Below are 22,996 nucleotides of genomic sequence, written 5' to 3'. Positions count from 1 at the left end.
TATCAACTGGGTTTGATGAAAGGCTTTTGGTTACCACCATGTTCTGGAGAGAAGCTTTCCCTGGAAATCTTTCTCCCACACATCCCTCCAGGAAGCTCTGCATCGAACTGGCTTTGGGGCTGCAAGGCTGCACTTCGGCAACGCTACTCTGGCTTGGGGGGGAAGACAGAGAGGAGGGGACACCTTCGCTCCCCATACCACTGTACTGCAGTCACCAAGTCCAATATTTGCCTTGGAAAAAATGCAAGTAAGCATTTGTTGAAATGATGAAATTCTCCTAAAGGCTATAAAGGGCTCTGCTTTTAGAAACCTGTCAGAGAAATGCATGGTGGCATTTTAATGAATTTGGTATGATATACCAAATACCTAGGTACAATTGCGTGTGAAAAATTCCCCTTAGCAACCTTCCAGATAGATTAATGGAGAAGTGCCCATTGCAGAGGGAACACTGTCAATCTGCATGGTTTTATTTTAAATGAAATGAAACAAACTTGCTGTTGGGAAGCTGACATTACGGTGAAACAGGTGCATTTTCCACTGCAAAAACTCAGCAGAGCCCTATTAACTTGATGAGCTGTGACATCCTGACAGGATAAACCAGAGGCAGGGACAAAGGGCTGCAGCTCAGAACAGGCTCGCAAAAGCCAGGCTGATGCTCCAGAGAGATGCCCCAGGAGGGTGGCACAGGGGATGCAGGTGGGACACGCTGATGGGACCCATGGGAACAGTCATACAGCAAACCGCCATCCCACAGCAAGCAGCATGCCCCGCACCAAGCCTTCCCATGTGGAGCCAGGGGCAGGGGGCTGGGACAGCTGACGTGGCAGGTAGGAGGAATAATAGGGCTGTGCCCCCCACTCACCACAGACCCCGCAGCAGTGGCCAAGGGGCTGCAAAGGGCTCTGGCACGCCGGCACTGGGCACTGCCTCCCTGACACCCCAAGCAGGGCCGCACAGATGCGGTGGCCATCCTAAAGGAGAGCAGGGCAGCATCAGTCACTCATCCCTCAAATTGCAGTGGCACCCCCCCAAACTGCAACGGGAGGACTCACCGGGGCGTTCCCGCAGGCACAGCCAGACTTGTCAGCACAGCCGGTGCCTGTCACTTGGAGAGTACCATTGCCGTGAAAATGCAGCGGGGCGGAGGGACCCCGCAGGTACCCAGCCCAGGCCTCTGGGCTGCTGAACTCCTGCGTGGAAAAGAGCAACAAAGCGGGTGAGTATCCCCAGCCGCGTCCCAGCGCTGTCCCCAGGCACCTGGCCTTGCCGCCTTGGTGCCCAGTGCCGTGGCTGATGGCCACCTTAGGGCAGCCCCATCGCAGGCAGTGAGCGCAGCAGGAAAATTCTGCCAGTACACCCACCCAGGCTTTTCCACAGGGCCAACAGAAAAACCCTTTCTAATTTAAAAAACAAACAAACAAAAAGGACTATAAATAAGTCATGAGATGGCTGGGCACTTTTTTCTTCTTGCTTTCACTCTTCCTGCTGGCCCAGAGAATTCAAGTTATCAGCTTTTAATTACTGGGAGGAAGGGGCTGGATCTGAGGTGTTTTCCTTCCATCTGGGAAGCGTTTCAGTGGGCTTGGCATTAGCAAAGGCTGAGCTGGACGGACCAGCCTCATCCTGCCAAGCTGCTGGCAATTCCCTCACCTGCTGTCTTCCACAGGAGGCTTCTCCATGCCCTGGCACAACAGGAGGATTTCTCATGCCCTGGGCTGAAAATACCCCCCGCAAAGCAAGGAGTGGGCTGGCTCCAAAGGGCCAGTGTAGCTTATAAGCTCAGTTTTTAGGAAACCAACAAGCACCTTCTCCTTTCATTGCTCCGCAGCAGCTTCTGCCCCAGTGCATAGCCAGCTGCAGTCCCGGGGGCGGGGGTGGGGCGCAGATCTGGGGGGGATGCTGTGCCGTGGGGTAGTCCCAAGGCATCAGCAGGAACAGCATCACTCCAAGCACCCAAGAGCATTCACCTCTGTATCCCTGGGGCTACATGTGCCCACGGTGAGCTCCATCGAGGTGCTGCCTTGTCTAGAATTGCCTGCACCTGCCTGGACACTGGCTGAGTTTATTGTTCAAACAGCAGTTACCTAATGCCTGCCCCCAAAATGACAGATCCCAGGCAGTGCAGTGTAGAAATAATAAATAAGTTATGAAATGACTGCCGCATCTCCCACTCCTGGAAGGAGCCTGTGTTTGCTGCTGTGATGCCTGTGATCTTTCACTCCTCCGACCGGCAAGGGATGGGGCTCGGCGTGTGCCTGATTCCTAGGCTGAAGCACAGAAGACTGCCAGCGTTTCTATAATTATCCCTCCAATCAATTAGAGAACAGTACCGAAGCAAAGCTGGGAGACGATTGCCGGGCAACAGGCCATGTTAGGGTTGGGGTGACAGGGAGGTGTCCCCAGAGGGGCCCTCAGCTGTGCAGCTGTGGACATGTGCCTGGGAAGGGGGCAGCCCCTGGATGCCAGAGAAGATGTCATGTTCTGGTGGTTTGACCCATGCACGTTGGCCGTTATTTTTTTCAATGTGAATAGTGAGATGACCTGTGCTCCCACACTGCAGGGAGGGAGGCGATAACAAAACAGTAGAGGAAAAAAGTCCTCAAGCCCATCCACAGCAGCAGCAGCCCCTGAAGCTGCAGCACCGTGGGAATGCCCCACCTCCCCGTGCAGCACCGCTCCTCCATCCCTGGCTGGTCCTTCCTCTCCTGACCTACTTTGGGACCCTGGCAAGGAGGTGTCAAGCTGGTTTCTCATCATCCCCATGTTACCTGGCCCGTGAGAGAGAGGCTGCGGACGTGAATCACTCGCCGTGATGAGTCAACGTTTACCCGGAAGGAGGTTTCGGGCTGGAAGATAACATCATCGTAGCTGCACGGGACTCGTTCCTCATCCACTGAAAAGATGCTCCCGCTTGGCTCCAGCTCCCCGCCGGGGGACACAGCCTGCCACAGTGTGGGGTCAAACCATGCGCGGTGCTCGGCATCGGCAAAACTCATTGTTGCACCTGGAAAAGCAGCAGAAAAGGTTGAGCATGACCCGGACTCAAATCTGCAGCCCCAGTAGGTGCATCAGGGTTGGTGAAACCAGGCGTCGCTTGGCCTGAAGCAAAGGAGCTCACCCTGCAGGCAGGGAGCAAAGGGTGGCCCCGGCATCACCCTCCCAGGCAGCTGTTGCGGGCACCTCCCAGAGCTCAGCAGAGATTTCCAGCGCTCGGGGCTGGGACCTCAGCTCAGCCTGGACCCCACTTCTGGCTGCAGGTCTCTGGCCCCAGATCCCCCAGGGCATATTGCCCTCTGCTTCTTTAAAGCACACCTTTATGATTAGGGAGGAAAACAGCTGCCCAAATGCTGAATAATAGCTAAACCAGATAAAAATGGGTATGTTAATTCATGTCCCATTTTCCAAGCAGCCTGGCAGGCCTGCAGAAACACGACTGGTCCTGTTCCCCACCACAGGTAACCCCAAAACCAGTTGTTTTGGTGCTCCATTTAACCACTAATGACTTAACCATTAACCATTTCCCAGCTGGTCACAGTATCATCATGCAGTGCCCTGCTCCCTTTTTACCCCTCTCCAACAGCTGAACCTTTACTGATTCAGTTTATTGACTGAATTATTTGCATTTGTTTTAAAATCATGCTTAAAAAAATCCATTTGTGTAAGTTGCCCCAGAAATGCCAGTTAATTTCAGGGGAGCAGCACGTGGTCAGCCCAGTACAAAGTGCAGCTGCCAGAGCATCCCTGATGGGGTGCAAACAGTCCCAAACCATAACAAAGGTAGGGATGAAGGATTTCAGGGTGGCTCCAGAGAGTCTGATGCTACAGTCCTCCCTCTGGACAGACCCATTTGGACTTTTTCTCTTTTTTTCTCTGTTCTTTTGCTAGTCAGAGTGCAGGCAAAGGCATTCTGCTTGGACTCTTCCTTTTTTGCAGTTGAACTAAAAAGTTACTTGCCACTGAAAGCATCAGGTAGCTTAATGCCCCAAATGCACCTCCCTAGCAAACAGCTGTCAGACTAATAACAGGCACTGATGGTACAAACCTGCTGTCTCAGTCACAGCAAACCTGGGCTGGAGGCTAAGAGGGGAGAGAAGGATGCGCTCGTGCTGAAATGCCTGTGCACACTGAGCCAAGGGCCAGCTCGCTGCGATGGCTGCGGTTCAGCTCACCGGTGTGTAACTCCTAACCAGTTTTCTTTAGAAATACCATGGCAAAGTAAATGAGGGCTTTGATGTGGCTACGTGCTTAATAGGCAGGGTAAAATACAAACAATATTTGCCTCTCTGCTACAACTTCAAAGGTTTCCCTGCTGTAATTATTTTTTTAGAAGACAGGTGATCTAGCAGGAAAAAAAAGATCTGATGTGAGGGAGGTCATCAAAGAAAAGGTAGGTATTAAAAAAGGAGTGATTCACTTTGAGGTGGGCCAGCAAAGACCTTTGTAGAAGTGTTTGGGCTGAATTTGCATGATTAATCGTGGACTGATGAGGTGACTGATCTGGGCACAAAATACCTGAGTCACAGCCTGGATCCCAGCTGCCATCGAAAGCTGCGAATCCTGCACCAGATGCCAGCACCAATTCTCCATTCAGGGGCAGGTACTAGATGAAGGGATTCAGAGTATTACTGTGCAGTCCTGTTGCCAGCCACTCAGGCTTGTATTCAAATAACAGTGCTAATTATTAGGCTGCCTATTACACTTGCTGTCTCTGAGGCACTTTAAAGTCATTAGGAGTCACCCTTGCCGTGCCCCACATTAAATCGGCAAATATCGGCTCCTGTTTTTACAGATGGGGACACTGCGATGGGGAGAGGTAGTTTAACATTGCCTTCCAGTCACGCAGAAAGGCATGAAGCATGCAGGGAAGCAAGAACAAGGGAAAGCAAAATAAGCTCTTTTGACAGCTCTTTCCTCCTCTTGCACACGCTCTCAGCGGCTCAGAAATGGCTTCGTACATTGGTATGCCATGAAAAACCTGACCAGAGGTCCCCTGACTTAATGGGTTCTCACCTCCGGGGGCTGCACTTGCCCTACAAAAAAAAAATAACCCAGGGGCCCAAGCAATGCTTGGTGAGGTGTCAGATAGTGGGTTCATGCTCGGCGTGAGCTAAAGAAAGCACAAAGTGGCATTTGGCACAGCTTGCCACAGCTACACCCTCCTCCTGTTGGGCAGGACATCGCCAGCAGGTCATCAGGGTCACCACATTTCCCTGGTTTCAGCCCAGGCAGCCTTCTGCTTGGGGGCACAAGGACAAACCTCAGCAGGTGCAGCTTTGCCATGGGGAACCCTTTCGGCAAGGAGCTGTGGCCACCCAGATCACCAGCCGGCACTGCCAGCTCCGGGACAGGCCTTGCCAAACCACTGTCAGCCAACGGGTTCACAGCGCACGGGTTCTTCAGCCCAGCCGTCTCATTTTACACTGAGAAATTGCCAGAGAGAAAATCAGGTTTTCCCCCCAGTATTTTCACACGTCAAGGAGTGAGTGATGTTCAAGGCTCCCTTCTGCTGTGACTTGGTCTATCCAGGGCTTTAGCATCACTCCCCAGACAGCAGCCAGAAGCCCCCCAGGACTGCGTTGTGCTGATGCACTGGGTCCTGTGCTCAGGCAGAAGCATGTTAGATGGGATTTTAAGGTTTCATCTACTTAACTGATCTTTAAATATGCATGTAGGTTAGGGAAAGCGAGAATTACGAATGACTGCTGCGGGTGGCTGCGATAGCTGTTATTGGCGCAGTCTCGCCTGAGGATGCTGTCCCACAGAGGGACCACCTCGAGGCAGGGGGGAACACATGGTTAAAAGCTCCTCACCCCCACGGTGTAGACAACTGCTTAGAAGCTTAGTGCCTTGGTGGTGCGGTGCTTTGAAGGCCATAGCCCAGCTTTTCCTCTTGGTTCAGGAACTGTGAGAAGCCAGGGTGCAGAGCAGAGGGCAGCTGCCACTGAGAAGAGCCCTGCCGTGCTCCTGGGCACCACCTGCTTCAGACCAAGCAACGCTGTACGTCGGGCTGGACAAGAGGGGATGACAAGATAAATAGCTGATGTCTGGGCAACGTCTGCCCCAAGGGTATGGAGTCTCCCCACCGGCCAGGAAGAAGCCTTTGCCTATGGGCACTGCCCCATGAGACGGTAGCGTGTGTCATGCCTAACTGGAGACCATGCCATCAAGTTCTCTGAATTTCTACTACCCTTGAATAAAGCCAATTTTTCCAATACCAAAGCACTGAAAGAGGCTGAAAGATCTGCCAGGATAAGAACAGCAACATGTCCTTCAGCCACAGATGCAAAAGCCATGTCTAGTGACATTTTGATGCTCAGGACTTGGCCTGCTTTGAGCTGAGCAAGGTCTATGCTAGCAGCTTCTTTCACAAGATGCTTCACTTCAGAGGTTCCCTGGCTTGTTTTCCTGTGAGCCCATGCAGGAACAGGTGGTAGAACACTTCAGAGCCATCAGCTAATGTCTGTACCCAGGGCAGGTGCCAGCAGCACTGTCAACCAAGTCCCTTCTCCCAAACCCCCTGAGCCACTTCAGGCCGGAGCCCCCTCAGTGCTGCCTCTTGCCCAGTTTGCAGGTCGCCACCCTGCAGCCTGCTGTGCATGACGGGGCTAAGCAGCAAGGGTGGCCAGCTGGCTGCTGGGGTGCAGCTGAGCTGCTCATGGATGGGACACGATAGATCATTCCACCAGCACAGGGCACCAGCTCTTCACATCAGTCACCTGGGGGCACTCAGGCCCTTAGCTGCAGGGACCTTTGGGTGGAAGAAGAAAAATCAGACAGCAGCTGCTGGTGACAAGGATGGGTGACAGCAAGGCCATGGCTGGCTGGCCTCTGCTTGCTTTCCCAGGCTGCAGAAGCTGGTGTTTGTGAGTGCTGCAGCTAGATCAAGTGCCCAGGGTCGGGAAGTCCCTGCTCTCATCTCTGCCTGCCTGACAGTTCTTTTCCCTGTAGTTACCAAACGCTTTGACTATAGCTGTGGGTCAGAGCTTCCCAAACACCCTGTGGTGTCCATGCAGGACACAATGAGCTTTCCTGTCCAGGGGGTTGGCCATTCAGGTCTTCACAAAGTAACTAGGGGGGAGAAAAACACCACAGAGACAACGCTTAGACAAGTATGTGCCTAGATTTGTAAGCTGCAACACTCGTGCTGCTCCAGGGAGCAATGCAAGAGCACTGTGTGCACAGAACGCACAAAGTAAAGCAAGGAAAACCTCGTAAGGATGCACCTGGTGCAGCTGAGTTCAGTGTGGCAAGAGCAGAGATAAGGCGGGCTTGCTTGGTTAGATACACACGCGAGTGCACACAGACGCACAAATACTGGTTCAGTGACCAACCAAGGTCGCATCCTCCTGTGCCTGCAAGGGCCCAGGTGAGCGGGGACTGGATGGGGTGCAGAGCAGGCGCAGGTCAGCAGTGCACAGCACCAATCCTGCCCACGGAAAGACACAAGAGGAAATGTTCACGCTAAATCTGTCCCATGCCTGCAGCGCCTGTGCAGGGCTCTGGAGACGCTGGGCTCTGTGCGGAAATGAAGCTTCTCCAGCTACCACTGGAGATCCCCCTCCACCACCGAGGCCAGAAGCCCGGGCTGGCTGGACTTCCCCCCCAAGCCCAGAGGAAGCTGTCCACGTGAGTGTGAGTGTGAGTGTGAGTGTGGCAGGGAAACGAGAGTCCCGCGGCACACACGCCGTCCCAGCTGCTGACTCCACACTCTGGGACTGCCCAAACATCGTCAGCACCAGCCCTGGGATTAAAATGCAACACAAGACAATGCAAGCTGGGGGATGGAGCCACCTCACCTCCGCAAACATGACGTGCAAGAAGAGCCCTGTACTTCTGCTTTGTAGCAGGAATTTCTGAAGCTGGTCCCTGCAGACACAGCTCCTTGTCCACCGAGGCAGAGGTGCTGCCCATCCACCACCAGCGCTCCCCAAGATGCACACCACTGGGGAGCATTTCAGAAGTGGCTCTGTCATCTAGGCGATCTTAGTTTGTAAACAATTTGCCATTTCTTTTTTCCTAACATAAGTTAAGCATCTCAGCTCACTGCAGGGGATAAATGGACACTGCTTGGGCAGTGGCTTTCTGCATTTGGAGTTTAGTATAGAAATTGCATATAGGCTGGGCTGCTTTCCAAGTACATTTTGAACTGAGCAATGACATGTACCAAAGGACCAGAGCCAAAAAGCAGGCAGTTTCATCTGCTTTCCCTTGCTCCTGCCAGCCTGTACTCCAGGGCCATTAATACAGCGAGCTTAGAGTCCCACTAGTCATTTTCTGTCCCTGATACTGGTAAATGACTTACCTCCTCGGTCATCCTTATCAAGTGTAGTGACAACTGGAACACAATCATCATATTTCTCATCAAAGTCAGGGAAAAAAAAAAAAAAAAGAGGAAAAACCCCATGTGGCTCTCAGCCCAGAGTGACCACATTTGTAACCACAGTGTTGGACCACTGAGAAGAAATCCTGCTGCCCCAACACATAAATGAAAATGAAACTAACCTCTGAAAGGCCCGAAAGGCAGCTTTTGAAGTGGGTGGCTTTGAACCAGCCTCTGGCACATCCCGACCCTCCTCAATTCACGAGCATCAGGCTGAGATGACTGACAGCAGCAGTGTGACTGGCATGTCACCATCACCAGCGCAGGAAAAAATGCAGCACTTCTGCTTTGAACCTGGGTGAGCGATGGTCATGATCGCAGCCAGCTCTTCCCCCAGCCTTGTTTTAATTTGCAGCATCAACACATTTGAATTCCTTGGTCAGGTGAGAAGTGCCACCATCCCCATCACGCAATGCTGAGACTGCCTGGGCACACTGGGCTCTGCAGCGCTGTGCCCATGGGTGCACCAGTGAGCAGGTCGTCAGCCATCAGGGCTGCACATGGCTCCTGGATACTTCCCATCACCTGGTACCCAGCCTGGGACCAGCTTTGGGGCTGATGCTGGTGGCACTCCATCAAAAAACATCGCCAGGGTAGGATGCGAGGGGATTATTTCTCCAACACAGAGTCCTGTAACCCACCACAGGCATTAATGTACAAGTAAAATTTTTTCTGTATCATCTCCTCCAGTCCTGCTTTCCTGGGGCAGCAGCAGCCCGCAGATGGCAGCAGGCAGCCCCTGCCTGCTGCTGCCCATGGGTGGGAATAGTGGGGGTTTTCCCAACGCCCATTGGTGCCAGGGGGTCTGAGCACAGCTGGGTGTGTGGGTGCTTGGGTGGGAGCCAGCCGCTGGCTGAAGGCTCCAGAAAGGCATGGTGCCAGAGTCATCTGCAGGTGAATCCCTTTGATGGCTCTGGAGCATTGCCAGGGGCTTGCTCGCCACAGGGTTCCTTGGGTTCGTTAGCAGGGGTTCACTCATCCGCTGCCCAGGCGAAGCTCCCACCTGCAGCCTCAGACCAGCATCCTTCGCCCCGGCTGCACGTGCCACCCCACACCCCCAGCCTGCCGCCAGCTCTAGCCTGCCCCCACCACGGCCCCTGATCCTGCACTGGCTGTTCCAGGTCCTCCATGAGAGGGGCCAGCAAGGCAGGATGACCTGCAGCCCCCTTGAGACCTCTGGGTGAACCAGGAAGGGTAACCTGCTACTGGACTAGGACCTTGCTGCCCAAAGAGCTCCCTGCCCAGCCACATGCTCCCATGAGGAGTGGGGCTTTAGAATCCCAAGGAAACCAGGCAAAACCCACATTTTTTTATCCTCGTGAAATCCACGCTCAAGCAGGCTGGTACAGGACACAGAAGCTAGTGCTTCTCTCTGCTGGACTGCTCAGCAGCAGGCAGAAGATGCCCACCAGCCCTCCTCTGCTCCTAGCAATAACTCACCCCTCTGCTTTCATCCCCACAGAGCAGGCAGGGGCACAGGCAAAGGAGCGGTGGGCTGGCAGGACATCATCATTTCAGCATCGTCCCCTGCGAGCTAACGAGGCACTTGGCTGCCCTCCCATGCCTGCGTCCCTGCCTCCCCCTCCCGTAAGGCAGGGTCCTTTGGCAGCGGCATGGCCACGCTCTCATTAATACAGGAGCCGGTTCCCCGCCGTGTCTGCTTGTCATGTTTTATGCTGCATTTTGGGGTTAGGGCTCCCTACATCACCTGCCCAAGCTGACCTTGCCACCACGTCCCCTGGCACGTGGGTGGCCTGGCACACTGGGCTTCCAAAACATCACGCTCCTGCCTGTCCCCACAAAGGTGCAGCTCCTGGCCATCCCACACAGGTACTGGCCATCACCCCCCTTGCCAAACCAGCCTGCGGAGCCCAATGAAAGCCATGAGGGGGTAAAGAAAGCAATGGTCTCAAAAAGGCCATGAATTTGACTGGAGCACCCCAGTGCACACTTCCAGATGTGGAGCCAACCAGGCTCCAGCAGGGTGCAGCAATCGGGTGTCCCAGGGAGACAGGAGGACATTGGGACACCGTCGGGGAGTGCATTAAGGTAAACCAGCCCAAGACACCTGACTTACAGATGCAGAAGGCACGCAGAGGCTTAAAGCCATTTGCCAAACCTTCTTCAGGTTAGTTCAGCTCATTTTCCTGAACCTCCCTCCACAGGCAAGGTCAGAAAGAGCTGGAAGGCGGCTTGAGCTGTGGGCAGGGGAGCCATCCTCCCCAGCAAGGGCCAGCAGACGGTCCACAGAGCAGCCACCCAGCCAGACCTGCCCCAGCATCCACTCCAGCCCAGGATGCAGAAAAGCTGCTCCACTCATCACAGGTTTTAGTAAGTCCTTCTGCTGGAAGCTAGCCTGCAAGGAGCAAATAAACTCGGGGAGGCGCCTGTAAAAGGCTGCCTTACTGCACTCCTTTCCTAGGGCAAACCTTCAGCAGGAACACTGCTGGAGAAAAACTGGCAGGACCGGGGCTTGTAATTATGTGCTGGCACTCACACACGCACTCCTGTGAAAATTTTTACCTTCATCTCAGAAGAAGGAAAAATAATCCTTTTCCTGGGTATCTCGTTACCCTGCCTTTTGGGGAGCAGAGCGGAGGGAGTGCTGGTGCCTGGGACGAGCACAGACTGTGGCAATTCATTAGAGCCGGCGCCCCTGGAGAGCAATTGGCATTTCAAGATCAATCTCTGCCAGGAACCGAGCAGGAGCATCCTGCAGCAAAGCCGAGTACATTCTGCTCTCGCAATTAGGCAGCTAAAAATATAAGGCTGGGCAAGGCGTCACCAGTTAGACACCAGTGCTCACACGCTCCCGACCCTCACCCAGACTTTGTGGTCCCTCATGGGATGGGCAGGGAGGAAGTACAGGCAGCTCTCACCACCGTGGCAGGGCTTGGTGATGGGGCAGAGCTGGAAAGGTGACGTCAGTGCTGCTGAATAACCCCAGGCAGTGCCCTGACCCTGGCACCATGGGGGTTGAACGAGGCTACTTCTGCCCACGTGGCTAAACCTGACTCCTGCCACCCCAAAAATAGCAAGCAGCATCATCCATCCCTGAGCTGCGCTGCAGTGCTGGCTGGCTCAGGCACAAACTGTACCAGGGCTGGTTGTTATCGGGGCAGATGCTGGGCTTGCAGTTGCAGCATGCCCTGGCCCGGCTCCCTTTGGAAGCAGAGCCATAGCCAGAGGGTCCAACGCCCTCAGAGGAGCCCTTCTCTGCAGCAGGGAGACAAGCAAAGCCAAAGCCTTCCTTGCCCTGGAGCACCCGTGTCAGACACAGCCACTCCGAGCACCTCCATCATTTTGGGGGCTTTACTCCCAGGTGCCTATGAAAGCCGGCTAAATACTGATCTGCATCCTTAGGCAGCTAAATACCATACAAAATCCAGCTTAATCCCAACAGTTGTGCTTCAAAGTCACTTACACTTGAGCTGGATTTGGATTTAGTGTGTGGCTGAACTAAGGATCCACACAAAACTCCAGATCAAATAACCACTGAGGTGGGTGACAACTGGCTTTCCCTGGAGCAGGGAGGCAGGCTGCATGCCCCGCATGCCCCAACAGCCCCAGGCTCCTCCCAGGAAAGCAGCTCCCAGCACTTGGATGGTGCCTACATGGGATGGATGGGGAGGGGAGCTAGAGGGATCACCGTACAGAAGTGTTTCCTGTAACGTAAATGTCTTGGGTGGGGGCTGATGGTGGCACATGAGGACCCCCAGCACCTCAGGGCTTGCTCCACTCAGCTGGGGAGCTGGGATGGAAGGTCTCATGCTGCTCCTCCACCGGCGGGGCACTGGCACCAAGCATCCCCTCCCTGCACCCACTGCAGCAGGCACTGTCCTCATGAAAGTCAATGAGAACCCAGCCCCTTCCCTGGCTGTGAAATTCCTCCTGCACTACTATGGCAAGCAATGTTCTCCTTTTTTTTTTTTTGGCCAAAGTCTGTATAGCATCTCCATGGCGACTCTAAAGCTTAATGTATTCCTGCTGATTTAAGTGATTAATGCTCCAGTGCGGCACGGCCAGCAGCTGAACAGGTGCAGCCCAGCCTCTCTGCAAAAAGCCTCACGACCAATTCATTTTCTAACCAGCTGGTTGCCAAATTTCATGCCATCCCCACAAGTGGCAAACTGGCTCAGGTGCCGGGCTTGAATTCTTTTTCATCCCTAACCTTGGCAGTCTTTGTATCACCTGGTGACAATGGAGCACAGCAGTACACAGGAGGGAAGCGGCTGAGCTGAAATTAAAAAGAATTTTTGACGACCGCACTAGGAAACTTGCTGGGACAGTTCGTTGCCAACCTGTGGGGCGGTGACACTCAGAAGGTATGGGCTGCAGGATGGGTTATGGCCTAGGACGAGCTTGGCTGCTTACAAGTGGCGCAGTCTGTGCAGCAGCAGGGCTAGCCCCTGGCTGGAGGGGAGCCCTGCTGCGCTCTCACAGCCCGTGCTGCTGCCACGACTTATTCCCTTGTGGCCCCCCCAGCCTTCCTCTCCTGCAGAGTGGTGGGACTGTCATACTCACTGTAACCCTGGAGCCTACGCAGCCACTTACCAGCACCAGGATCCCAGAGAAACCCCAGGGCAGCAGCGAGTCCCTGGGGTCTCCCACGAGGACTGCTGGATCCTTTGATCGGGATGAGCTGGGGGCCACTCTGGCACCCTGGCCCCATCACTCAGGGGATGCGCGGGAAAGACCCCCCTGAGCAGCCAGCACGTGGTCGGCACGGCCACGGGTTCCTTGGCTCAGCTCGGCTCTTCAGCTTGGCGGTGAAAGGCTCGCACCATAATGAATAACACTGCTCTGCAATTACGCACTTTGCAGGCCCCTGATGAAAGTACTTTAGAAATATTATACATTCATCTGTAAGTAAAATAAAATCTACTGGAGTGATATTTCGCTCTTTTCTTCTCTGGGTAAATTCCACATCATTTATTATATTATATTTGAACGTATTTCCCCAGTACATTCTTTCCTTCAAAATTCGTATTTTAAATGCCATATAAATAAAGTAACTCCTCCAAATATTTGTAGAGGAATTAAATGTGGTGCATGGTGTTATTAAAGCATCAAAACTATTAGTGGCGTAGACAGCCTGAACAAATTACACCACAAATTTCAAGTGCTTGTTCGAATTCAACAGCCTATGAAAGAGCAAAGCTGCCCTAAAACCGAGGGGAAACTCAGCTGCGAGCTTGCCCTGTCCAGGGGAGGAGATTTTTCAAATGGGATCCAGCCCCTTTTGGGCCATCCTGGTGTTTTTCGCTTTTATTCCTCCCTGTTAAATTTGACTCTTCAAACCATGGGGATCAAGACCCCACAATTTCATGGCTGCCTGTCAGCCTGCTCTGGGCAGGGCTCCTCTTTTGGGGGGACGCTGGGCTGCTGAGGAACCCCTCTGAGGCAAGGCTCCCCAGCCTCACCTCACTCAACACATGCATTTCAGTAGTGTGCTGTGTCCATCCTGTCACAACCAGGCTAATAACATTGCAGAAAACTATATAACTCTACGGCACTTGAAAGAAAAATTTCTTGAGCAACATTTTGGGATTTCCCAGAACGGTTTGTTTTCATTTCAAGATATTTTGATGTCAGCTTTAGTTATTCTCTGCCTGGGGCTAGTGCCTGCTCTGCATCAGCAATGCCATGGGTTGGTGCTTGTCAGCAAACTACCATCAAAGTCTCTCAGTCCCGCGGAGGAGGTTTTATCCTTCCTTTGGGGAGAAAAATTTCATTTCTTCCCAATGAAAGTGAGTTTTGGGGTGCTGTCCCCCATCTCCCGTAATGAAAAAAAATAATCCCAGAAACAGGCTTTTTAGCTCCATGGTACAGAGAGACCCAGCCTGCCGTGACTCTAGTCCCTTGCCCCAGCCAAGGTGTCCTCCGTCTGGCTGGACCATGGAGCAAACTGTCAAAGTCCCTGGAGAGGTGGATGGGGCCGTGCCACCCAGCTGGCAGTGCTCCAGCACCAGCCCTGCCCTCGCCCACCCACCCGGCACCTCTGCACGCCGCCTTACCACGTCCGTCAGTGCGTGGGGAGAGCTGATGAAGACCGAGACCACCTGTAAAAAAAGCAAAAGTAAAAGCATATGTTTCCCCAGCAGGTAAAGGGCTCTTCCGATGCCCAATGAGGTTTTGCAAAAAATAAATAAAATAAAAAAGTTCGGTACCTTATTCTCCTCAAAACGAACCACATCACCGGCACAGGGGGCTCTGCCTTTATCCCAGTTGGAGGCGGTTTCAAAATTGGTGTTGGGGATCCACTGCTTGTACACGGCGGCAGTGGCAGCTGGGAGGAGCAGGAAAACCATGAAAACAAGTCCATGGGAGGCACTGGGAGCCATCTCCAGGATGCGTTATAGGATGGTTTAGCTTTTTTTAGGCCAGGTTTGGGGATTTTTCCACCAAAAGAGCAGCCCCTACGTGTTTCCAGTTGAGCAGTCCCAGCTTTCCTCTGCACAGGGGTATTTTTTGGCTGAGGATGGTTTTTACCCACCCAGGTAGGAAGAGGAGTAAGGGGCAAATACTTGGCAGGCAGAGAGGAGGCAGGAAAGTCCTGCAAGACAATAGGCACCACCGCGGTACCTAAGTGTTCAATGCAGAGGGTTGTGTTGGCACTCGGACTAATTAAATGTGCAGAGATCCCTCAGCCTTGGTGTTTCCAGTAGATACAGAGCAGGCATGCAGAGCAGGCAGGACTGTGAGGACAAGGCAAGAGGAAAAAAGGCATTTCCTATGGGACGTGTAGCAAAAACTATGGGCTGGTTTCATGTGCCTGGGGCTGGAGGGAGAGGATTCAATGGTGTCCTGCAGCTTGAGGCACTGGCAGGTTGGGAAATAGAGGTCTTCCCCACGGGGCTGGCTGGGACAGTGGCTGTCCTGTCCCCACAGGATCCCCACAGGCCGTGGCAGAGATGGGTTTCCACTCTGTCCCACCGTGTTTGCATGAGCATTGCGGAGCCACACGCCTCCCAGCCTGACATCACCCAGGCTTGGCTGGGGATGCACGTTCAGCCGGAGAGGAATCTCCAGCAGCCAAAATTAAAATGGCTTTGGGCAGATGAGTTATGAGACAGAAAAGAGGGCAGAAAAAAAAGAAAAAAAAAAAAAAAAAGAAAAAAACATTTGCTCTTAATATAGGTGTTCTTTTCTTTAGAGGAAAACCCCACAAACTACAAAATTCATAGCAAGCCAGTGGTGGAGCGGACCAGGATGTGGAGTGGGACTTGGGTGCTGGAGGTTGGGTGAAGAGGGGACAGGAGGGGGCGTGGGGACCCCCCAGCCCAGCCTGGGGAGACAGGCGTGTCTGAATGACTCTGGCTGACGGAGGGAGGTGCACTGCAAGAAACCTGAGCCCTGCTAGTCCATGTGATGGGAGGGATGTGACCAGTTGTGCTAAATAGACTCTGCAGAGGCTTTATCAGCACACAAGGATGGCCTCAGAGCACAAGTCACACTGCCTGACTCGGCCAGGGGCTCTGCTGAGACCATTGCGGTACGTAGCCATGTCCAGGTGAAGAGAAAATTATGCATTTTTAACCAGAATGAAAATCCTGATGTAGGAATGGGGGCTGAAGCCTGGGTGCAAGGTGCAGGGGGCTCTCCCAGCCCCACGCCAGGCTGCCGCCACCACTTTCTGCTGCGTGAAGGAGCCCTCAGAGCAAACGCTCCCTGCCCCATATCCACTTTAAAACTCCCTGGGAGGGAAAAAGACTGCAACAGTGATAAGAACAGGACCCAGACAGCTGCCTGCAGTGTTGTGGGCACAAATGCGTTGCTGGCTTGGAGCTGAAAAGAGCTTGAGAAAGGAAAAGCCCCCCAGATGGCAACTCCAAGTTGTTCTGTCCCTGCTGCGGTCGACTTGTGTCCCTCCTATCCCGGGAAGTCGGGGATCAGAGGTTAAAGCTTCAGCAGAAAGGTGCAGCCAGCCCCATTGCACACACACCTCATACTCCCGCAGCTGCAAAGATATTTGACGCAACTTGCAAGTTGTGTCAAGCAAGCTCATGCCACACCACACCGAAGAGATGGCTCCGTCGGCAGCAGCATCTCCATCTCCTCCGGCCCGGAGCTCTGGGGCCGCAGAGGTTCATCTCCACTTGCCAAGCCTGTTCCCCCATACCACTGTGCTGATGCATTCCTGCACCCTCCACAGCCCTGGAAATATCAGCGTGCTATTTAATCAGCCTTGTCTCCAGGGAAGCGCAGTCCTTGAACATCAAAGCTACATGCATATTCAACAGAGTGTGTCCTGCAGTGCAGAGCTGCTGGCTTCAAATAAGAGCAGGAAAACCCAAGCTGCGGAGGTGCAGTGGACGCCATACGGTAATCCCAGCCTCATTCCCCTGCTTTCTCTCCATCCAGTTAGAAACGCCTTTTCCTATTTGCATTAGAGAGACACTTTAAGTGACAGATCCTGCAGCTCTGCTCCAAAACAGGATTGCCAAAGGCACACCCAAAATGGGGAAGTCATCCAGCGGTCACCCCTGCTCACCATGGCAGTCAAGCCCTGGGCATACTCACCGAGGAGCTGCAGGACACCGAGGAGGAGGAACAGGTGCTTCATTTTGCAGCAGGCTGCCAGCCCTCGCCTCTGCAGCCCCTGCCCAGCTGGACCTTGGACCCTCTTCCTGGCAGCACGTGATGGGCTCAGTCTGGAGGAGGTTGTAGGGAGAAGAGGGTAAACCAGTACGGGAGGCAGGTTTCCCCCAGCACTATCCAGACCCTCCCTTAGCTCCAGAAGCTGGTTTGCTCTCAGCTCCTTCCCAAAGCTCCCCCCTCCTCGGCATCCCTGGGATAGCTGCTGGGGAAGGAGGTGGGGAGGTGAGGGCGGTGGTCCCCCCAGCTTGGCTTGCCGGACCTTGCCACCCACGTTCCCTTCACCCATCCGGGTCCTGCCAAAGGGTGGTGAGCACAAACAGGCTGCATGCACGTCCCACCCCGCTCTCCCCTGCAGAACGCCAGCTACCTTGTAATTACTAATAATGGCCTCAATGTATTTCCAATTAGCTCACTTGGAAGAGAGCAGCTCCCAGCGATGACTTGTAATTGTACTTTGGCCACCAGCTGATTTACGCATTACCCGGCACACGCCGCGGCAGCGCCAGCGCAGCCCCACGCTGCTTTTGTTGAGGCTGCCGGGGTTCGAAAGGGGCAGCTGGTGGTGGCACCAGTGCACGTGGCTGTGGGAGGGGAGGAACAACACCATCCACCTCTTCTGTCCCAGCGTGGATGGATGCTGCATGCAGGTCCAGGCCCACATCTTTACAAGGGTGCAAAAGGTGGGCGGAGCAGAAAAGGATGGGAGGAAAGCAATACCATCCTGGGAAGAGGACAGCGTGGGGATAGTGACAAGAGGCCTGTGCCATGAGGAGAGCTGGGAGGCTCAGCACCCCTCCAGCACGGACCCTTTAGCTGACACTGGTACAAGGCAGGGGAAGGGCAGAGGGTTTGTGAATGCATGGGTTTACAGGAGCCCAGGAGGAGACTGGAGAAATGCTTGGAAGAGACACCCGTGGAGGGGTCACAAACCGCAAGAAACTCTGACCTGACACCAGCGAGGATTTGAGAGTGCAGGAGGGGTAACAGGTCATCCCCGTCCCACCCTTCATGTTCCCACTGCTTCCCAGCTTCCAGCTGGGCAGACCAGGAGAGTGTGGGGACCAGGGACCCGCCACTACTAGGCAAAATCTTTGTCTTCCAAAACTTTAACCCATTTTGTGCCATTTCCCACCTCTGCTGCAAGCACAGGAGTGAGAAGAGCAGCAGGGCTCCTGCCCCAGGGTGCCCCAGCGCAGCCCCAGGCGATGCGCTGTGCCCTGCAAAGAAAGGCACATGGAGGTCCCCTGCCTGGAGCTCTGTCCCTACCGGTGTCACAAGCGTGGCCCATGAATTGCCAAGAGAAAAAGCTCCTGAGCAGCAGCTCTCAGCCTGGGTATCGGTGAAAATGCAGTCAGCACTTTCTGCACAGGGAGCTGAATGCCAAGAAATGTCCTCGAGGTGAAAGGCTCCTGCGCTCTCATTACCACTCACAAATCTCTCCCAGGGGACTCTCGGGGTGAATGCTGGCTGCAGTGAGATGTCCTGTGTTTAATGTGTGTGTGTGTGAATATAAATCATGGATACTCAGGAATAATAGCTTGGAAAAAGGACTGCAGTGTGCAGAGGGCAGCATGCATGCTTGTCTGTGGCCTCAGCATCCCTCGGCTGAGGTGGGGAGGAGGGAAGAAACAGCTCACAGGACCCTGTGCAGAGAGAAATGCGATGGCCCCTGAAACCTGGTATTTTGGTGGGGGTGCTTCACACCTTCATTTTTACTTTTTGTACCCGGCAGCTGCTGCTTTTCAGTGCTGCTCGTTTCAGCTGCTCAGCAGCTCTGGTCCCACCGAAGCTGATTCTTGCTTGATTTTTAGTGTGCCAGGATTCATCTGACAAGCAGATAAGGGCCTAAAATACCCAACCTATCCTGTATTCATCAAAAAGCCTGTGAAATCCTGGCTGTGGATGGACAGTCCCCACTCCCCCTGCTCTAGTGTTGGGGTAGGACAGAGCAGAGCAATTACAGAAATCCCAGCAAAACCTGTTACTGGGGACAGCTGCCCACTGCGGTGTTGCTGCTAGGACTGAGGTGACAGAATTAACTAGCCTGTGCTGTGGGTCTCTCCCCGGGGCCAGAGCATGCTCCTTCCCAACCCAGCTTTTGCCCCTGCTACTGCCCCAAGATGCTGCTGTGCCCCAGGACCAGGCTGGATGGGAGTGAGGTTTGGATCAGGTGTTACAGAAAAAGAGAAACAAAGACAAAAGGAAGCAGAAATCAGTCCCCAGAAACGAAAGCAGCTGCCTGAGTGCAGAGATCAGCATGTTATACTCCTTGCCACCAGCCCGCCCTTCTGCTCCCCCTGTGCTGGCTGCCGCAATACCCCTGGGAGGGTGAGCACATCGCTGACGCAGAGGGGGAAAACAGTGCACAGCGGATGCTTGACCTTCCCAGCACGGAGTTATAAACCGGTAGCAAAGCCAGAAACACCGTTCCCCTTAGCCAGCCAGCAAAGCCACCTCCTAAGCCCATGAGGGACACCCAGCACCTCTCTGAATTACCCTCTTGTACAACTGTGTCTCTTCTTACCACTTAGAACAGTTGTAGCCCACAAAACAAGGGATTTCTCCAGTGCAAGCCCCCAGCCCCAGTGCTTTGCAGCTGGAAAGTGCTGAGCATGAAGCGGTGACGTTTGTGAGCACCAGTCCCCAAGATGGCTGATCACCCCCAACACACACACGCTCCCCGCCGCCCTCCAAACAACCAAGCAGCAGTAGCACCGTCCCCAGAAAGTCATTAAGCACATGGAAAAATTATTCTGCCATAACTGTATTCTGCCCCACAGCCTCAAACAGACGGGAGTGGGCAGAGGCTTGCTGAAACCAGCCTCCTGCAAACCCGGTGGTGCCAAAGCCACCCTGCTGCAGGGGCAGGAGGCTGCTTCCAGGGCGCGCTGACCGGCCAGGCTGTGCCCAGGCACACGGTGTTTACTGGGCTTGTTGGCACTGCCAAAGGTTTGGACATGAAGCTAATCCTAAATAACTGTGGAGAAGCGCCCTGTCAGGTGGCAGCCCCTCCAGCTGTAACATCTCACAGCTGCCCTCAAAGCAGGCAGCCCCTAGCAGCGATCAGAGGGAGCAGGGTAAAATCCCGCATGAAATTTCATTTTGTCTAAAACGATGTTAATCTCAGATGCAACAGCACAATCTATACTGCCACGGCTGATCCCTGGTAGCAGAGGAGCTGCCAGGAGAGGCACAGCTCCACGGCAGGGCTGGTGGGGAGCCCAAGCTGAATACTCCATCAGCCCATGGAGCCCAACCTCCCCCGGGGCTCCACGCCAATTCAGCAAAAGGAACTCGCCCAGCGCTTACGGGCATCCAGCAGCTGCACAGTCACGTCCCCCAGGAGCAGCAAGGCAGGAGAAGTGGCCGTAGGGGATCGCACTTGATCTCAGAGCTATCTAGAAGCCGCTTGCCTTGCGGTCCGGAGCCGGAGCAAGAGTGCTTTCTGCCGAGGATGGCCGCAGGCAGCAGCTACAGAGCTGCACCAAGCCCGCATCTCAGGTCCTGAGCCCGCTCCCAGCCAGACACTTTAACCAGCCCACTTCATCCAGCCCCTGCACTTAGGTAAGATTTCTTTTTATCACCGGAGGACTGAATGCCACTTACACCACTACCTACCCCCAGGACACCTGCTAAAGGGGCAATGGCTGGGGACCGGCTCAGGGCTCAGCCACGTTCCCACTGGCTGAGGGCACAGGGTGCACAGAGACAGATGCCATTTCTAGCAGCCAGGGCTGATCCAAACAATCTCCTCTGCGGGACCGCCTGTGTCGGCGCAAAGCGACCATCGAGTGTCCATTTGCCTGCAAACAACTCCTGCCTCTAACAAGCACAGCGATGCTGCCACAACGCACATTGCCACCCACTGCACCCCGAGCTGCAGCCAAATGCTGCTTCACCCCACGTGCCGCCCACAGGGTGCGAGTCAGTCCCCAGGGTCTCTTCAGTCTTTGCCAGCCCAGCTGGTGGGAATTCAGGTCCTATGGGACACACAAGAGCACACATCGGGGTCCAACATTCACTGCTGCCAGAGATCACCCCAAAGGAGCCGCGCGCTGGGTGGGCTCACCCTCTCCAGGTGCCACGTTTGCCTAGGGGGGCACGGGGGGACACTGGGGTTTTCATCTCTTTTGGCCTAAGAAGGACAAGCCAGACACATTACTTGACGGTGGCAGCCACCAGGGCTCAACCCAGGCACGCGGGAAGGAACCACACAACTAACTCGGGGAAAACTGGCTTTGGGGAAGGATGGGGGAAGTCACCTCTTTCATCACTTGTTTTGACGACTGGCTATTTTCCCCTTCCTCAAACAATTCCAGGACTTGGTCCCACTGAAGCAGCCTATCCCAGAGAGCAGGAGATTGGTCCATCTGCAGAACCAAGAAGTCAAGAGGTTTTGAAAATCTTTCTCCTTCACAGACAGCAAGCAAACCCAAGGCTTGAAACACGAGGCAGCTTCAAAAAAATTTTAACCAACGCATAAAAATCCCCCTGCAATTCTTGCAAGAGATGGCCCAAGCAGCAGGCCCAGGCTCAGGCAACATCCGTGTCTGCACAGCACCCTCTGTAGACCAGGATTGCTCCTCAGCCCACACCCCCCGGCTGCTCTGCACCCCAGGGCCGGCACTGCTCCCGTCACCCCAGGTACCGCCGGAGGACAGCATGCTGCAAAGCTGCCGGCTGCCATCTGCGGCCTGCTGCGAAGAAGAAATCTTTGAAGACTCATTCTTGCCGGGAAGAGCATCATGTATCGTTTCAATTAAGATCCATTGCTGGGGAGGCGGAGCAGAGAGGTGGAGAGAATCAGGGTTTGCCTTCACGTGTAAAGCAATTTGTTTCCTCTCCACCTCTCCTGCAGCACTATAATGACACAAGCGTCACGCCTGAGCAGCACCAAGAAAAAAAAAAAAAAAAAATTGGGAGGAGGAGCTCTGGGGACAGCAAAGGTTGCTCTTCCTTAAGAGGCCTCTGCTTGAAGGTAACCCGTTTCGTTAAGACAAGGAAGTTCACCGTCCTTTCACACTCCACAGCGAGGAGATACGAAGAGCTTTAGGCGGCACAGCCTCAAGCGGAGTAGGGGTGGGAAGTGTGATGAGCAGGGCAGGGGATGCCAGAGCATCCACATACCGGTGACTGCTCTCTGCAGCAGCTGGGAACATCTGCCTCAGCACATCCCAGATGGCACCTCTTAGCCATCCTTCCCTCTCACCGTGCCCACCTTCCTGTATTTGCCTTTTCTCTGGTGTCCCCATTTTGCCAAGAAAAGGCAGTCAGCCACCCAGCACTTCCAGATTACCTGCTGCAAACACCAGCATCAGCTGGCGAGGTCATACTCACATTTGGGTGCCAGCAGCCCAACAGTGGACTCTGCCAAGACACCATGGTCTTGCCTCTCAGCACGGGCAGGACATTCCTGCACTGCTAAACCCAGTATTACCCCTATAGTGACGTGAAAGAGGGGAAATGGGAATTTCGGTAAGGAAGGGGTGCAAGGGAAGAATAAACAGAAGGACAGACGGATCAGGCGTGCCTCACACCCACCGCTGGGGATCAGGGTTTTCATCACTAGGGCAGATCTGAAATGTGGCAGAAATACTGCTTCACTCACTTCAAAACAGGGTGCTGCTTTTACAGACTGCACTGTGGTCCATCATTTCAAACACACACCTGAAATGCATTTCTGAATTGCGAAAAGTCATTAATGACACTGGAGAAGAAAAAAAATAATAATCTACATCCTCAGATATTCAAGCCATACTCTCGTCTTTCCTCTCCCACACCTCTTTGGGAAAGTGGTGTACCAAAACTACATGAAAAGCCATTTCAATTATTTCTGCTCTATTTGCATAACGACTCCTGACACTGATGTTAGGACAAATACGATCACCTTGTTTATTCTAGCAGAGTTATCACATCGAAAATCGGACCGATAAAAGTTATGGCAAGTCTCCTGTGAAGAGGAAGGGATGTGCCACAATAAAGGTCTATCAGGCATGTAAGTGTAAAGCACCAAAC

The 22,996-nt window shown here is 53.9% G+C and overlaps 1 protein-coding gene across 1 annotated transcript in view; it reads right to left on the bottom strand.

Moving 5' to 3' along the window:
• The window catches only part of AMN (amnion associated transmembrane protein), a 30,232-nt gene extending 7,273 nt beyond the window's left edge, over nt 1-22,959 (bottom strand). The window contains exons 1-7 of the mRNA XM_080394579.1: nt 16,904-22,959; nt 14,551-14,669; nt 14,398-14,442; nt 4,513-4,600; nt 2,769-3,004; nt 1,053-1,190; nt 863-971 (exon numbers count right to left, since the gene is read on the bottom strand). Coding sequence (XP_080250705.1) covers nt 863-971; nt 1,053-1,190; nt 2,769-3,004; nt 4,513-4,600; nt 14,398-14,442; nt 14,551-14,669; nt 16,904-17,267 — 1,099 coding nt within the window. The 5' untranslated portion in view covers nt 17,268-22,959. The remainder of the gene's footprint in view (nt 1-862; nt 972-1,052; nt 1,191-2,768; nt 3,005-4,512; nt 4,601-14,397; nt 14,443-14,550; nt 14,670-16,903) is intronic.
• Between the last annotated feature and the right edge of the window lie 37 nt (nt 22,960-22,996).

The sequence above is a fragment of the Falco punctatus genome (genome assembly GCF_963210335.1).
Source record: "Falco punctatus genome assembly, chromosome: 7".
Classification (NCBI taxonomy): Eukaryota; Metazoa; Chordata; class Aves; order Falconiformes; family Falconidae; genus Falco; species Falco punctatus.
Note: the sequence above shows the minus strand (reverse complement) of the source record. Positions and strands in the feature narration are given on the sequence as shown.